This window comes from Dendrobates tinctorius, unplaced genomic scaffold (assembly GCF_039654945.1).
Source record: "Dendrobates tinctorius isolate UK_male_01 unplaced genomic scaffold, ASM3965494v1 ptg000105l, whole genome shotgun sequence".
In the NCBI taxonomy this organism is placed as follows: domain Eukaryota; kingdom Metazoa; phylum Chordata; class Amphibia; order Anura; family Dendrobatidae; genus Dendrobates; species Dendrobates tinctorius.
This window is the reverse complement of record NW_027361773.1, coordinates 1,002,816-1,020,286: the sequence shown is the minus strand read 5'-3', so window position 1 is coordinate 1,020,286 and position 17,471 is coordinate 1,002,816. Positions and strand designations below refer to the sequence as shown.

At 43.9% G+C, this 17,471-nt stretch overlaps 2 protein-coding genes across 4 annotated transcripts in view; both read right to left on the bottom strand.

Annotated features, from left to right (window-relative positions):
* USP6NL (USP6 N-terminal like) overlaps positions 1-17,471 on the bottom strand; it is a 267,801-nt gene that overhangs the window by 13,238 nt on the left and 237,092 nt on the right. For all 3 annotated transcript variants that reach the window (XM_073588992.1, XM_073588991.1, XM_073588990.1), the window contains one exon: positions 14,804-14,956. In XM_073588992.1, coding sequence (XP_073445093.1) covers positions 14,804-14,956 — 153 coding nt within the window. The remainder of the gene's footprint in view (positions 1-14,803; positions 14,957-17,471) is intronic.
* On the bottom strand, positions 3,518-5,702 carry LOC141100514 (uncharacterized). The gene is made up of 2 exons (XM_073589082.1): positions 5,114-5,702; positions 3,518-5,001 (listed from the first exon to the last, which is right to left on the bottom strand). The coding sequence occupies exons 1-2, from the start codon at positions 5,344-5,346 to the stop codon at positions 3,756-3,758; spliced, it is 1,479 nt and encodes a 492-aa protein (XP_073445183.1). The 5' UTR covers positions 5,347-5,702; the 3' UTR covers positions 3,518-3,755.

Genomic DNA, 17,471 nt, shown 5'->3' with positions numbered 1-17,471 from the left:
GGAGGAAAAGGAAGGAGGCCCCTCCTCCACCAATGAAATCAGTGCAGATGGAAACAGCAAGTGGGCGGGCGTTGGAGGGCACGATGCGGCCCGTGGGCCACTGTTTTCCATCCCCTCGGCTGTCTGTCCGTGGGCCAAATTGGGACACCCAGAGTGCAGTTTGCCCAGGTCTGGTCTAGAATGAAGATTTGTCAGTCATTGTTAGGATTAAAAATCTATATCCTACCTTTATTGCAGCAGAAAAAAAAATAAATTCGTTCCAGGTACAATCCAAAAACTAAAGCACCACTCCAGCGTTTTTTGTAATCTAAGGTCCCTAACCCTGCTCTTAAGCCCCCTTTACATTTAGAGATGCACCAGCGATCCCGACCACGATATGACCTGGTCAAGATCGCTGGTGCATCGCTAAATAGTTGCTAGTGAGCTGCCACACAGGCAGATCTCACAGCGATGCAGCAGCGGTCGTTACTTACCTTTCAGACCCGGCGATGATGACGTCCTCCCGCCCGCGTCCACGCGTCGCTCGTCGGCGCCAGCAGGAACCCCAGCAGGAAGCAGCCGACGAGAAATGGATGTGGACGATCTCACGCTATCAGCGATAGCCAGCGGGGGAGTTGGTCGGAGGTAAGTATCACACATAGCGATATCGCTAGCAATATCGCTCCTGCGTCACAAAATCGGTAACGCTTTAGCGATATCGCTATGTGTAAAACCCCCTTTACAGTGGGGGAAATAAGTTTGTGATCCCCTGATGATTTTGTAAGTTTGTCCATTAACAAAGACATGAACAGTCTATAATTTTAAGGGTAGGTTAATTTTAACATTGAGATAGAATATCAAAAATAAAATCCAGAAAATCACATTGTATAAATTAATCTGCATTTTGCAGTGAGAAATAAGTATTTGATCCCCTACCAACCAATAAGAGTTCTGGCTCCTACTGACCAGTTAGACGCTCCTAATCAATTTGTTACCTGCATTATAAACAGCTGTCTTACATAGTAACCTTTATAAAAGATTCCTGTCCACAGACTCCATTAATCCGTTAGACTCTAACCTCTACAACATGGGCAAGAACAAAGAGCTTTCTAAGATTGTCAGAGACAAGATCATAGACCTGCACAAAGCTGGAATGGGCTCCAAAACCATACGCAAGATGCTGGGTGAAAAGGAGACAACCGTTGGTGCAATAGTAAGAAAATGGAAGAAATACAAAATGACTGTCAATCGACATCGATCTGGGGCACCATGCAAAATTTCATCTTGTGGGGTATCCTTCATCATGAGGAAGGTGAGAGATCAGCCTAAAAATACACGGAGGGAAATTGTTAATGATCTCAATGCAGCTGGGACCACAGTCACCAACACAACCATTGGTAACACATTATGCCGTAAATCCTGCAGTGCCCGCAAGGTCCCCCTGCTCAAGAAAGCACATGTGCAGGCCCATTGAAGTTTGCCAATGAACACCTGGATGATTCTGTGAGTGACTAGGAGAAGGTGTTGTGCTCAAATTAAATAAGAATTGAGGTCGTTGGCTTTAACTTAACACGCCGTGTTTGGAGGAAGAGAAATGCTGCCTATGACCGAAAGAACACCATCCCCACTGTCAAGCATGGTGGTGGAAACATTATGTTTTGGGGGTGTTTCTCTGCTAAGGGCACAGGACTACTTTGCTGCATCAATGGGAGAATGGATGGAGTCATGTACCATAAAATCCTGAGTGACAACCTCCTTTCCTGCGCCAGGACATGAAAAATTGGTTGTGGCTGGGTCTTCTAGCAAGACAATGACCCAAAACATACAGGCAAGGCAATAAACGAGCGTCTCAATAAGAAGCACATTAAGGTCATGGCGTGCCCTAGCCAGTCTCCAGACCTTAATCCCATAGAAAACTTATGGAGGGAGATGAAGCTCTGAGTTGCCAAGTGACAGCCTCAAAATCTTAATGATTTAGAGATGATCTGCAAAGAGGAGTGGACCAACATTCCTCCTGACATGTGCGCAAACCTAATCATCAACTACAAAAAAAATCTAACTGCTGTGCCTGCCAACAAGGGTTTTGCTACCAAGTATTACATCTTGTTTGCTAGAGGGATCAAATACTTATTTCTCACTGCAAAATGCAAATACATTTATATAATTTATACAATGTGGTTTTCTGGATTTTATTTTTGATATTCTATCTCTCAATGTTAAAATTAACCTACCCTTAAAATTATAGACAGTTCATGTCTTTGTCAGTGGGCAAACTTACAAAATCAGCAAGGGATCAAATACTTCAGGGATCAAGTCACTGCAGCTCCCGTTGGACTCCGGCAGATTGTGACCTGCCAGATCGGCTCCAGAGTGCCATAGAGCGAGCCAGAGGTTATTCTTCAATGCAAGTCTATGAGGGCACCATTCTGGCTCTCAGACTTGCATTGAGAGCCTTTGGCGTAACTTTGGACTTACAGCCATTCAGAAGTTGGGGTCACAAAGTGGCGCTGCAGGACCAAGCAGTGCCAAAGGGGAAAAAAAAAAAAAAAAAAAAAAGGTAAATATGCCAGAAGGTGAGTATAAGACCAGGGGCAGAAGCACCACTACAGCGTTAGAAAAACAAAACAAAACACTGGAGTGGTGCTTTAAAGAATTTCTTACTTGTTTCAGACAAAAATTTAGCTCTAAGTAAAATGAATGAGCAAAGTGCTCGATTAGCAGCAACAGTCGGCTCATCTATATGGGTCCTGACACTTACACTAATCTAATTGTATATTATCTAAAGGTACTGTCACACTTAGGCTACTTTCACACATCAGGTTTTCGGCGTCAGGTGCGATCCGGCGTCGTGCCGGAATGCCGGATCCGGCAAATGTTTTGTAAAACCTGATGTGCCGGATCCGGTTTTCTGCCGGATCCGTCTTGTTCTTGACAGACAAAACCGGATCTGTCTCATCCGGTTCATCCGTTTTTCTATCCGTTTTTCGACGGATTACGCCGGATCTGGTTTTTAAAATTGACCCTTGTGGCCTTCTGAACGGGATTGGCTACTGGAAAACTATATATAGCATGTTCCTACAGCCCTTCTTTGACAGGTTGTAGAGGAGAAAGTGTAGGTTGGAGAGAAGAGCAAGTTACTGGCGAAGATGGATGTTGTCATTGGAAATATTACCACTAGAAGTTCTGTGACGGTTTCAGTAATGAGGGACAATTTTGCACTATACTTTATGTCACCTCAAGGCAGAGTACACTGGCAGGATGACAGAGTGTGAAAGATTTGTGCCCTAACCAAACTTGTGTACCTTCTGGACCAACAGTATATACCTTTGCCAACCAAAGTTGGCTATCTTGTCATGGTCTTACTATTTTTAGCTTTAGGCCACAGGTGTGTACCTGGTTGTGTTTTATGTAAAGTATTTCACCTTTTAACAAAAGTTGTGTACATTGTTAGGAAATCACCAACAATAAACACAACTTTTCAGGTGAAATACTTTGCTTCAAACACAACCAGGAACACAACTGTGGCAAAAAGCTAAAATTTACCCACAGTTATATACCTGGTTTTGAATACCTTTTTACCTTTTAAATACCCTGTATTTAACCTTTTTTTTAAACATATTTCGCCGCAGAAAGAAATGACAGACAACCAGTGTAAACAATAATTTAACTTTTATTTAAAATATTTTTTTTTGTGTAAACTGTTTTTAAAGTTAAAAAAACTTTTTTAATAAAGGTTTGAAACCAACCAAATGGGCATTTTTATTACAAAAAAAACATTATAACTCGGTGTAGTGTGGGGTGGAAATACTGCTGGAGGGGCTGCGGGACACTTCGACAATGGGAGTGTGGAGAGAGGACTGGGATCGTGGTGGGGAAGGAACAGTTAGAGGTGATGGTGTGGAAAAAGCTACAGAATGGGTGGACATGTGGGAGGCAGAAGAGGTGGTGGGCGGTGGAGTGGAGGGTTGGGCAGGGACTGTAGGAGCAGATGATGCTGATGGAAAGTGGTACGGGGAAGGAGTTTGGTACGGGGAAGGAGTTTGGTACGGGGAAGGAGTTTGGTACGGGGAAGGAGTTTGGTACGGGGAAGGAGTTTGGTACGGGGAAGGAGTTTGGTACGGGGAAGGAGTTTGGTACGGGGAAGGAGTTTGGTACGGGGAAGGAGTTTGGTACGGGGAAGGAGTTTGGTACGAGGCAGGTTGCTGGAAGTGGGGAGATGTCTGGTACTGGGGAGGTTGCTGGTACTGGGAAGGTTGCTGGTACTGGGAAGGTTGCTGGTACTGGTGAGGTTGCTGGTATGTAATAGGAGGGGGAGGATGGAAAGTGGCTGGAGGGGGTGCAGATGTAATAGGAGGGCGAGGATGGAAAGTGGCTGGAGGGGGTGCAGATGTAATAGGAGGGGGAGGATGGAAAGTGGCTGGAGGGGGTGCAGGTGGAGGAACTACAGTGGTGGGAGGTGGAGGTTGGGAGGTAACATGCTGTAGAGCACCGTGGCACGAATGCATTACATGCATCTGCTGGGTAGGAGATAGTGTTGCCATGCGCTCCACAACAGACCTGAAAAAGGTGTGGTTTGGCGAAGATCTTGCTTCTGAATGCATGGTTTGCAGAAGTGTCTTCACCTCCAGAATGCTGGAGTTGATCTGCTGAAAGCCTGCGGAGATTTGCTCTGACAAGACTTTTAGACAGTTCTGGAAAGATGCATTCAGATGCAAGAACTGTGGCGCATAACTCTTTTCCTGACCCCTCTGCCGCTGCCGCCCAGTACCTGCAGGTGTACTAGAGGTGGCAGGGGCAGAAGGGTGGGGTAAAGGGAAAGCGATCTCCTCACCAGCAGCTTCATGTAATGTAGGCGGCCACGATGCTCCTGTGCTGGTGGATGGGACAGATGGGTCGAATGTGTGGGAAGGCTGGGAAGGTGCAGATGTACCGGGGCGGTCGAAGTGTCCCTCGGTGCCGGTCTCCTCAGGGATTGCCTCAGAAGGGTAAAATCGTGCAGGCTCCCGAGTGCTGCTCACCGTGCTGTGGAATAAAGAGAAAAAAAAACAATTAAAATACTGACATGGTATGGCCCTGGCTGAAAAAAAAAAGTTACATCTAACATTTTTTTTCACATGTGGTGTGTAATATTTACCTTCTAGTGACCTTTGTTTCCCGGAGGAACGACAGGGCTTGTGCGTACTTGTACTTGCTCCTGCGTCCTCCAGATCCACTCGGGGCCCGCATCTCTTTATTGAACTCCTTCTTGAAACGATCCCTCACAGACCGCCACCGATTCACAATTCTGTTCCCTGAAACGAGAAAGGAGTGGTTAGTATACAACATCAGTGTTTCACAAACTCCAGTCCTCATGGTCCCCGGGGTCATGTTTTCAGGATTTCCATAGTAAATAGAAATCCTGAACACATGATCCGTGGGGACCACGAGGACTGGAGTTCGGGAAACACTGGTTTACATCAAGCAACCGGTACTGTATATACTTACGCTCTTTAATCTGGGCCCGAACATCGAGGTCCTCCCAGCGGCCCACAAGGAGCGAACAGATTTCCTCCCAGAGTCGTCGGGTAACGATAAGGTCAGCGTGGCGGCGGTCAGCCATATTCCAGAGCGGCTCCCTTTCTCTGACAAGATCGATGAGGTGGTCCACATCGAGTCCTCCATCCTCACCATCAGAGTCGGGAGCACGCTGTGAAGGCTGTTAAAGAAAAAGACAAAAATAACATAATTAGCCTCCACAAAAGAAATGAAATAAAAAGTGCAAAAAAACAAAGCAAAAATATTTATACTTACACGCTGGTGACCGCCGCGTTGCTGTCGCCGACGACCCTGGGAGGCACTGCGAGGACCTCTTGGCCGAGCACCAGATTGGGAAGACTAGAGAAGAAAAAAAAAATGTTATGTCTTTGGATGTAGGCATTTGTTTGCTGTGTGTGGTCTGCAGAACATTGTTTTCTATGTGTTGTGTGTAGTGTGATGTTGTGTTTCTGCGTTTGATGCAAAAAACTTACCAATTGTGAGCCCACTCCAGGTGTCTGTCCACCACTTCTTCTTCTGGGAGCTCCTCTTAATCTTGTGAATCCTGTTCCGGAAACGCATGGCCGGATGAAACGCATGGCCATCCAGCGCGATCCGGCGCAAATGCAAGTCAATGGGGGGGAAACCGGATCTGGCATTGCATTTCGCCGGATCCGGTTTCTGTCAAAAGCGCCGGATCGCGCCTGACGGCGAAAACCTGATGTGTGAAAGAGGCCTTAGCAATGTACCAGCGATCCCGACCAGCGATATGACGCGGTCAGGATCGCTGGTACATCGCTAAGTGGTCGCTAGTGAGCTGCCACACAGGCAGATCTCACCAGCGACATCGCTGGGGACGGGGGTCGCTACTTACCTGTCACACTAGGCGATCCTGACTTCCTCCCGCCCGCGTCCACGCGTCGCTCGTCTCCACAGCAGGAAGCTGACGACGAGAAACAGTCCAGCGGGGGAGCGGTCGGAGGCAAGTATCAGACATAGCGATATTGCTAGCGATGTCGCTATAACGTCACAAAAACCAGTGACGTTATAGCGATATTGCTAGCGATATCGGTTAGTGTGACAGGCCCTTAAATCGGCAAACTGAAAAGGGGCTAATGAAAAGAGACCGACTCTTCTAATGATGAACAGCTAAAAGTTAAGCAGTATGGAAAGCATAAAATTACCCATAAAAAAATAAATTAGAGAATATGTCACTTCAAGTCCATCAATACATTTCATCTTCCCTTTAGGCTGTCTTTGAGAAAAGATACATTTGAAGTGCAAATTGAGTGTCTGAACCTTTTTTGTTGCAAATCACGTCCCCCATTGTTCTGTGGCTGCAGTGCTTATGTGCTAGCAGTTTTATAACAATCAGTTATTTACTATGGCCATCACAGATCCCGGATGCTAGCAAGTAGGTCACATAACTGTTGGGACCCATCACATGACATTATTAACCATATTGTGTTTCATTTTGGAGAAAGTACATTTTTTCAACCTTGGATCAGGTCCATCTCTGGCACTCCAGAGTTCAGGCGCAGGTTAGAAAAACACCTAAAATATCTAATTATGTCAATTTCTGGACTATAAAAGTAATCAGTGACCTTCATACAGATGTATTAACAGAGTAGACAAAATCAAACAAAAAAATAAATAAAAAATAATAACCATAAATGTAATAAAACAAAAAGTACCCGGAGAGACCATTTCTAAGAAAACCCTCTTATTTGGAAGAAAACCCTACTTATTTCTACGAAATATCCACAAACTTTGCATTATTCATTGATAAAACGAGCCAAACAAACAATTGTGATGAAAAAAACCCAGAAAGTACAAACCTTCAAAAGTGAAGTTGATGAGTATGATTAATTAAAAATAAACTTAAAAATGGTTGTCCACTATTCAGACAACCTCAAGTCAATCATCTGAGGAGGGGGAAAAGTAACAACACCTATACTTACCTCTAGTATCCTCACTAGTGATGAGCGAACGTATCTCAGGCGTGCTTGCATAATATGTTCACGTCCCCTCGGCTGCATGATTTGCGGCTGTTAAATAGCTGCAACACACGCAGAGATTGTCTATCTAACAGCCGCAAATCATGCAGTTGCAGGGACTCGATCATTATCTGAGCGCGCCGGCTTATCACTAATCCTCATCCATCACTTGTAGGCTGTGCGCCCTCGCAGGCAGGGTCCTCTCTCCTACTGTAGCAGTCGGTAACTTGTAATGTTCAGGATTATTATACTTTTTTTAATGTATACCCCTTTCACATGTAAAGCGCCAAGTAATAAATGGCGCAATAAACAATAATAATGCCAGCGTCATTCCAGCTTCGGTCAGCACTGGCTCTCTTGGAGCTCACGTAACAATTTCCCTACGGCTAGTCAGCGGCTGCTTCAATGACTCCTCTTTTTGGACGCAACAGACATCGAGAGATTGTGAGGGCAGACGCAGCTCGGATTTCCTCCAGGTGTCAATTACACCCGAAGGAGGGGGGAGCAGTGATTCAGTTGCTGATTGCCTGAAAGGATCACATGACAATGTCACGCAAGCCCCAGGAGAGCCAGAGCAGAGACTGCAGGAATGACGCTAGCACCAGAGGAGAGTATATATTATTTTACTGGGATGGAGGGAGGACAGTGATTGAGAAGGGGTTGTGGAGTAGTGAACAACCCCTTTAATTGCTTTCAGCAATTTTGAATTTAGAACTTGATGTGATTGTTTTGATTCTAACATTTTTGTATTGCATTGTATTAGCCTGGCTCTGAAAACTAACAGGCATCCTATTACAAAGGTTACCAAGGATGGCTGTGGCTCAATGAAAATCATTTGCAGAGAGGGGAGCCCCCTTACAAATTAAAGGGAATCTGAGATCCCCGGGGACGCTTTTAAGCTATTACTATGGGCATACAGGTGATTGCAGCTGTGAGGCATATAGGTATGACTATTTTAACAATAATGTCTTGTTGGTGAGAAATAGACTTAATCTTTTATGTTAATTAGTTCTGCCAGGATCCGGAGCCTGTGGTGCCTGGAAAAAAAATATGTCTCCAGTGTGAAACTGCGTACCACCCCCACCCACGCACATCACAGTGCCATGTGACGTGCAGTTGTGGCGCCGGGATCCCACAATTATACTTACCTTGTCGTCCTATGGGCATTGGCATCATTGTTCTACTGAAGTAGCAGTGATTCGCTGCGCCTGCACCGAAGAACGGTAAAGACCCATAGGGCAGAAAAATTACGCATAATCAAGCGAGTGCAGGATGCCGCCGCCACAACTGCACATGACATGGCACGGTGATGTGCACGGGAGGGGTGGTATGCAAATTAACACCAGAGGCATTTTTCTTCCACTCACCGCACGCCCCGAAGCCTGGCAGTACTAAGTAACATAAAAGACAAAGTCTATTACTAAGATCGCAGCTATGAGGCTTATAGATAGGACTATTTTAACAATTTTATCACCTGTATGCCCATAGTAATAGCTTATAAGTGTCCCAGGGAGTGAACGATTCCCTTTAACTGCCTAAATGTCTCTTAACGATCGTGGCATATCTAGCTTTGCACACTATGTAGCGACATAGGGCCTGATTCATTATTTGCAGGGTTTTGTTTTTTTTTAACCCTGCTGTTCTGTTCCCATGTACTATACACTTGTATTGTTCCTGGGTCACTATGACCCGGTTTATTAAATCTTGATTTTAGATACTGTAACTCAATTATTTTTATACCTTTAGCTTACTAGACTGTATGGGAACATGTTTGGAAATAAAAAAAAAAAAAAGAAAAATGAAATTGAAATCTTTATTTTTTTTTTTTTATTCAGAAAAAGCTTAGTAATAAGCAAAACGAAAAATAGTAAACTACACATATGTGATAAAAAAAAACCCAAACCAAAACAAGCAGCTTCAAAAACAATAAGAGCTTCTATACTACAGCAAAACATACCAGTGCTCGAAGTCCAGCCATCTAAGGCCTCTTTCACACTTCAGTTTTTAGTGTCAGTCAGCGGATCCGTTTCTAACTGATTTGGCAGGATCCATTTTGTGACGGATCCGCAGAATTTTAAAGGAACCGCTGGGGGGGGGGGGGGGGGGGGGGGGGAGAGAGAGCGAGAGAGAGAGAGAGAGAAAAAAAGAAAGAAAGAAAGAAAGAAAGAAAGAAAGAAAGAAAGAGAGAGAGAGAGAGAGAGAGAGAGAGAGAGAGAGAGAGAGAGAGAGAGAAAGAAAAAGAATTTTTTCGTCCGTCAGAAAGGATTTCAGGGTTAATTTTCTCCCTGACTTCCTTTCTCCGGGCATGCGCAATGGAGAATGCGGATCCAACAACAACAAAAAAACGTTGCAAGGTCCGTCCAGGCATGCCGGCGGACGAAAAAAAGTGATGCAACTCAATGGGGAAAAAAACGGATCCGCAAAAAAAAAATAAAATGGCGGATCCGTTTTTTTAAAAACCTGGCGGATTTTGACTGATGGTCAAAAACGGAAGTGTGAAAGAGGCCTAACATGCTAATCGTTCAGTCAGAGCAGTGAGAATATGACACCACTTGTAAAAACATTGAGTCTTTCAAATGTAAATAACCCCCTGCTTCAAAAAAAAAAAAAAAAGCAGCCAAGGAAAAAAAAAAAAAAGGAGCCAAGGAAAAAAAAACAGCTCTTAGCTGCAAAGTTTGTCAGCTTTGCAGACAGTATGCAGTGACCTATAGCTTACAGAATCACACAGTAATAACACCAAGTACATGTAAAAAAAAATAAAAGTAATCCTTTACAATATACAATCTACCAACAGAATTGAATAAGAAAAGCATAACAAGCTAGATACCTGTAAAAAGCCACGATACAGCCTGGAACAGAGATGTGTACAGAGCTGCTGTCCAAAGAAAAATGAAAGGTCAAATGGCTAAAGGGGGTTTTACACATAGCGATATCGCTAGCAATAATGCTAAAGCATTAACGATTTTGTGACGCAGCAGCGATATCACTATGTGTGATACTTACCTCCGACCGGATCCCCCGCTGTCTGTCGCTGATCGTGCAGCTCCATTTCTCGTCAGGTGCTTCCTGCTGGCGCCGACGAGCGACACGTGGACGCGGATGGGAGGATGTTAGGATTGCCGCATCTGAAAGGTAAGTAACGACCGCTGTATCGCTGCTGCATCGATGTGAGATCTGCCTGTGTGGCAGTTCACTAGCGACCATTTAGCGATGCACCAGCGATCCTGACCGGGTCGTATCGTGGTCGGGATCGCTGGTGCATTGCTAAATTTAAAGGGGCCTTAGGGCCCCGACACACATAGCAATCTCGCTAGCGAGATCGCTGCTGAGTCACAACTTTTGTGACACAACAGCGATCTCACCAGCGAGATCGCTGTGTGTGACAGCGAGCAGCCCCCTGCAGGTATCGCTGATCGCTGCAAGAAACCTCTGGACATTTTTTTCGTCGCTGATCTCCCGCTGGCCACCACACATCGCTGCGTGTGACAGGCGGGAGACCAGCGATCAGTTGTAAAATAATAAAAAAAAATTAAAAATATTATTCTCACCTTCCGGCGTCCCGCGCAGTCTTCCCGCCTCTCTCCACACTCCCGGTCCCAGTAATCCTTTGCAAGAATGACCGCGAGACTTCGCGATCCCACGAGAACGGACGTCATCGCGGTAATTCTCGCAAAGGAGTACTGGGACCGGAGCGTGGAGACAGGCGGGAATGCTGCGTGGGACGTCGGAAGGTGAGAATAACAATATTTTTTTATTTTAATTCTATTTTTGACATGAATATGGCATCAGCGCTAACGAACACAGCGATGCTGTGCTAATCGCTGGTGAAGCTGTCTGTGTGACAGCTCACCAGCGATCACATAGCGACTTACCAGCGATCCTGACACATTGATATCGTTGTCAGGATCGCTGGTAAGTTGCTATGTGTGACTCCAGCTTTAAGTGTGCTAGCATATGTGTACTGATAAGATCAGAGAAGATAAGAACCCTTCTGAAAACAAGGTGATAAGCCAGGAAGACAGACTTAAGGCCCCGTCTCACTAAGCGATCTCAGTAGCGAGATCGCTGCTGAGTCACAACTTTTGTGACGTAACAGCGATCTCACCAGCGAGATCGCTATGTGTGACAGCGATCAGCGAGCGGCCTCGCGGGATCGCTGGAAGAAACCTCTGGACATTTCTTTGGTCGCTGGTCTCCCGCTGGCCAGCACGCATCGCTGTGTGTGACAGGCGGGAGACCAGCGATCAGGTGTAAAAAAATAATAAAAAAAATAAAAAATATAATTATTCTCACCTTCCGACGTCCTGTTCAGCCATCCTGCCTCTCTCCACGCTCCGGTCCCAGTGATCCTTTGCACGAATGACCGCGAGACTTTGTTATCCCTCGAGACCGTGATATCTCGCGGTCATTCGTGCAAAGGATCACTGGGACCGGAGCGTGGAGAGAGGCAGGATGGCCGAACGGGACGTCGGAAGGTGAGAATAACTATATTTTTTTATTTTGATTCTATTTTTTACAGCGATGGCAAGCGATGCCGGGCGCTCGGCATCGCTGTGCTGATCGCTGGTGCAGCTGTCTGTGTGACAGCTCACCAGCGATCACATAGTGACTTACTAGCGATCCTGACACCTTGATATCGGTGTCGGGATCGCTGGTAAGTCGCTTAGTGTGACGGGGCCTTTACTTAGCAAAAAAAAAAAATCATTTGGAGGCCTTTAGAGCTCAGCTTTACAAAATAAGGCCCTCTTACACAGCAAGTTCTTTATACATGTGTAGTGCACCCCTAGTGATCTCTCTGGATGTGCTCTACATTTTAGTATAGACTGTGCACCAAAAATAATCAATATAAAGCCATTTTTATGGTGCGCAGATCTCAGTGCATACACCCGGCAGAGCGCGTACGACCCCATTGAAATAATTTAGGAAATATATAAATTAATATACAATAGTAGATGCAATAAATAGACCCAACTGAGGTCATAACTCCTTTATTTCACTGAAAATATGGTCTCACAGCTGTAAAAAATGATTCCGTGTCACTATGACCCGAACACGATAAGTGTACAAATTTGCGTGTAGCAAAAAGTATAAAAAAAAAATAAATAAATAAATACACTCAGATAGGTCCCCCCAAATGAGGAAAAGTCAAGTAACTTCAAGTTTTAGAAACTTATAGAAAAATATCTACAGGGCCACACAAATTCTCTTACGGGTCACTATGACCCGAACATAACAGCAGGGTTAAACTCGCTTTACTCTCTTATAGTATTCGCTCACATTTTTTGCAACAAATCAAAATGTCGCAAACTGGTTTGCACCAGGGCTGTGGAGACGGAGAGTCGGTGTCCACTTTGTTGAAGTTGGAGACGGTATAAAATGGGCCTACTCAGACTCCTAAAGTAAATAGATTGGGTGCAGTAGTACAATGCAGGATGTGTAATTTTTTCATAAGAATTTTGGAAAGTTATAAAATGTCCTATAAATGTCTGTTCCTGATCTATTGATCGGGGCTTTTAGCAGCGATGAATCTGTGCTGTACTTTATGTACATGCTCAGTGGTGACCAGTGCTGTGGAGTCATGAGTCAGGGAAATTGAGGAGTCTGGGTTGGTGGTTTGACTTACCAACTCCACAGCCCTGGTTTGTGAAAAATCAAAAATGGTCTTTTCTGTATTTAACCATTTTTGTGACTTTTAGAGAAAACTGTTGCATCTTTTTCAAAATGTCAAAAAAATTGCTCATCAAAAGACACCAAAAAACGCACAAGGAAAATTTTAGTGAAGAAAAATAAATGTACACTACACCATAAACTCTACTAAAAAAAAAGGCGGCAATACAACAACAACATGGGTCCATAGACTACAGAATAGGGTACGTAGGTTGTTCCTGTAATGCGATTGTCATATCACGAATGCTATGGAAGGTTTGACAAAATTATTCATGAGAAACGCTACAAAATGGAGGTTCACAGCTGTAGAGATTTGAACAATTGCATTCAACAGTGCCGTTAGTAAGAAGAGATACCTTAATGTATAACAGGTCTGCAGACTTTGTTAACTCTGAAAATTGGAGCAATGGTTAATTTTTGTACAGTAAGACAGACTTGCTCATGTGAGTGAAAAATAAGTAAAAATATCTTGGAAAAGTCTAAATTATTGTCACTGAAAAAGGCTCCACAAGCTGGTCATACACGCTAGATAATTGTAAGAGTGGCGCTGCTTGACTGTTCCCTTTCTGGGTCGCAAATAATCGGGCATGTGGGATTTTAGCCTGTCCAATTGTCTGTTCCCCAGGTAGATAATTGTAAAAAGCTATCTAGCAGTATGTTCTGCAGAACTTTTTCCTGCTAAACCATCCACTTTCAAAAGCTTTCAGGAGTCAAAAATAAAGCACATCACTAAACATTTCTGTATGTGAAGGCAAACCCTAGCTATACAGCTACAGTGGAGGCATATCACGCCATCACCATGGGCTCACTGAGTGAAAGCTTCAAATATTAATTTTATTTTTATCATCCTAAACAGCAGCCAGTTCTCTGGAGTGAGTGAAGAGCCGTTTGGTCAATAAGGCTAGAATCACAAAACAGTTTTTGATGCAGTTTTCTGAGCCAAAGTCAGGAGAGGATGCAAAAGAAAACGGAGATAATAAATGGGACGGATTATATGCCTTTTGCTGGATACACTTTCTCTTTGGAGCAAACTACGTCAAAAACTGCTCGAGTGGAAGCTATCTGGCCACACCAGAATAGGAAAGAATTTCTCAATTTCCCTTGTTTCTCTTTGAGACCAGTCCTTTAGGTATGGAAGTGCAAAATAACCAGGGAATTTTCCTTTTTTTAGCATTTAAATTATGCAATACTGGAAGATATCTTAAAGATAAAGTTTGGCAACTTTGCATTAGGTCATAATAGTAGAAATAAAGTTTATTCCATAAAGAAGGAATGAGCATTATGCGGCTTAAAATGGGTTCACTGGTACACCCACCCCTGGAAATTGCTCCTCGTACAAGAAGCAATGACGTCATGATGACAACTAGTGATCCGACTACAGACGCCACCGAGGCGACTGTTACTTGGGACTTCATAGATGATAGTCCGTCAGATTGTCAGAATGGCACCGAGAGCGAGTTTGTCCCCCCCCCCCCCCTTTCTCCAGACTGGCTTCCCCCTGTCAAGTTTAAAAATAGATCAGAGAACCCCTATAAAACTAAAAGAAAAAATATCTATAGAAAAACCATGTGCATCTAAATGCAAAGGTGAGGGAATCTCTACTTTCACTCTAGACCGAGATCACAAAGACTTGCAAAGTTACTTACCTGGAGGAGGAAGGTCGAGCTTTGCTCGTCTTAACTCTGTCATCGAGAGTTGCAGTTGTTCAATCACATAGTCATCTTCATAACCGAAATTCTTAGCAAGGCTCTCCTGTAGGAACTCGATCAGATCTTCCATAGTCAGCTTCATTAAGTATTCTAAAGAGAAACACAATGAGGTTACTTAATAACAAAACGAGCAGGTAAAGAAGAAGAGAAAATTACTTCATCACATAACAAGCTCCAATAGCTATAAAAGCATCATTATGGCTTTTGGGTTATTAGCATTTACTTATTTATGAATAATTAAACTGGGAACAACAATAGTGCGAAAAACACCATGCTAAATTATAAAACTTCATTAAAAACGTATGGCTTTATGGAGAGCATATTAATGATGGCTGGCACATCCTAGCTTGTAGAGAACGCATTGTGAAGGCATCCAAGTGTTCATTGTGAGGCCATTGAAAGAAAAAACATAAAAATTCAGCGGACACAAAATGAAAGTCATAATAATAAACACAGACAAGGAAGCATTAACATGGCTAACAAATAAGGTATGTTCTGTGGGGAATTCACCTTTACCTTACGCAGGGTTTTAATAAAACAAAAGTCAATTAATGCAAGAAATAAAACCAAACCAACAACAACAATATATTTTCCTCTGCTTACCTATCTATATCTGATGTGGTGTTGTGACCACTGTGTCCGCTAGGGGGCGTTGTGTGGGTGTCCCAGGACGGACGGATAACCATGTCCAGAGCAGTAACAGAAGTAGGGTGCTGAAAGATCGTTATGTATCCCAAGGTGTGTGGCCTTGGGATGAAGGCTTGATTATGTGCTGATCAGCAGAGCTGATCTTTCATTCCAATGTGTTAGGGAGAAGCCTTCAGGTGATTGGTGAGACGGGTGGGATCAATCACCTACAAACCCACCTAGGGGCGTGTGTCTAGTACGCCATAGTAAAGTATGTGTGTGTGAATGCTTGTAGGACCTGTGATGAGGTCACAGCCATGTGATCCGGTGGGCGTGGCTACGAACCATATAAGGTGGCCAGGGTAGATCAAATGAGTGAATGCTTGGACCCGGTTGGTCCGTATGGAAGGTCTCGTCTGGCTGACGTGAGGCCGACTTAGGAAGATGTGTCTGGCTTCCTGAGTGCACATGGAGACGTGTGTATGATAGTTCCCTGGGAGGAGGGAATGAACGTCTGCACTGAGAAGCAGCCATGAGGTAACCCTGACAGGCAGGGGATATAACTTAGGCTAGAGCGCCTACGTACCGGACATAGCAAAGCCTGTGTGACCACAGGATTAACAGAGGGGAGCTCTGTCATGGACGCTATGCTGATTTGATATGAACTTTCTGTTGCTGTTTGATGGTTTATGCTGCATAATAAACCGAATTGACGGAGTTTATGTTGAGAAACCTGTGCCAGACCTGATTTATCGGCTGCCTAGCGAGTATCCCCTATCTGAATGACAAGCACTACCTTACACTGACATTATAAAGGGGAGCAAGGACCACGTATGACAGAACTTACAATCTATGAGTAAAAAGGTGTGACCGAGACTGACTATGCATGTTTTGCAAATGGTCCACCAACGTTTATTACAAAAAAAAAAAACTAGGGTAGTACACAAAGCAACAAGAGCCATCCAGTATCTGTAAATGCATAAATATCAAGTGCATTTCTGTATTCAAATGTATGGGATGTGGGGAATCCTGCAGAATGAAGGGATCAAGTTTGCAGGAGTAATGTAAAAAGGGTAAACTAAAAGGTAGATTAGTAAATGGTAAATGTGATACGAATGCCTAAAAAGGTGTGTTAGGACAGATTTAAAACTATCGAGATTGGGAATGAACCGTACGTAATGTCTGTAGTAGTACAGTTCAGAAAACTGGTGCAGCTTGAGAAGAGTTTTGGAGATGAGAATGCGACGTTCAGATTGAGAAGGATGATAGTCATAATTCATTGGCAGAAAGGAGAGACAGAATAAGATGGCAAATACAAATGAGGGCGGAAATATTGGGAGGTGCAAAACTGTGGAGAGCTTTGTGGGTTTGATTGCTAACGAAGTTGTATTCTATAGCAGATGGGCAACCAGTGCAGTGTCTGGCACAATGTAGATGCATTGACATAGTGATTGATCAGAAACATGAGCTGCTGATTTTAGAGAAAAGCACATTACATACGACTTAAGAGGAATCAAGATGAGGATAATTCAAAACAATAGCAACTTACTACAATAAGAGAAGGGAGCACTCTGGAGATAATTCTGAAGTAAAGACGAAAAGAACGTGTGGGTGTATATATGAATATAGGGAGAGCGTTAAAGAGCTAAGACAGGGTTTTGGAACCTTTTTTTGGCCAAGGGCCATTTGGAAAATTCTATCATTGGGAAGCCACACAAAATTATGTACTTAAATTACCCTACTATATTTGGTTAAACAATTAATCAACTTAATCCTAATGTGATGGCTGGAGCTGCTTCTCTTTGGTACGGCTTGATGTTAGGTGATATTGAGCAGGTTTCCCACAAATGCTTTTCAAGGTTTGCATCAGTCTGATGTGCAGTCAACGTTGCGATAATAAGCTTTGTAATGTATAGACATCACTGGGGGGGGGGGGGGATTGGAGAGGGCATAGACATCACTGGGGGGGGATTGGAGA

Coding starts and splice junctions, on each gene's coding strand:
- LOC141100514 (XM_073589082.1), bottom strand. CDS start 5,346: ATGACCCCGGGGACCATGAGGACTGGAGTTTGTGAAACACTGATGTTG. Junction 5,002..5,113: donor GAAACAAAGGTCACTAGAAG/GTAAATATTACA, acceptor TTTATTCCACAG/CACGGTGAGCAGCACTCGGG.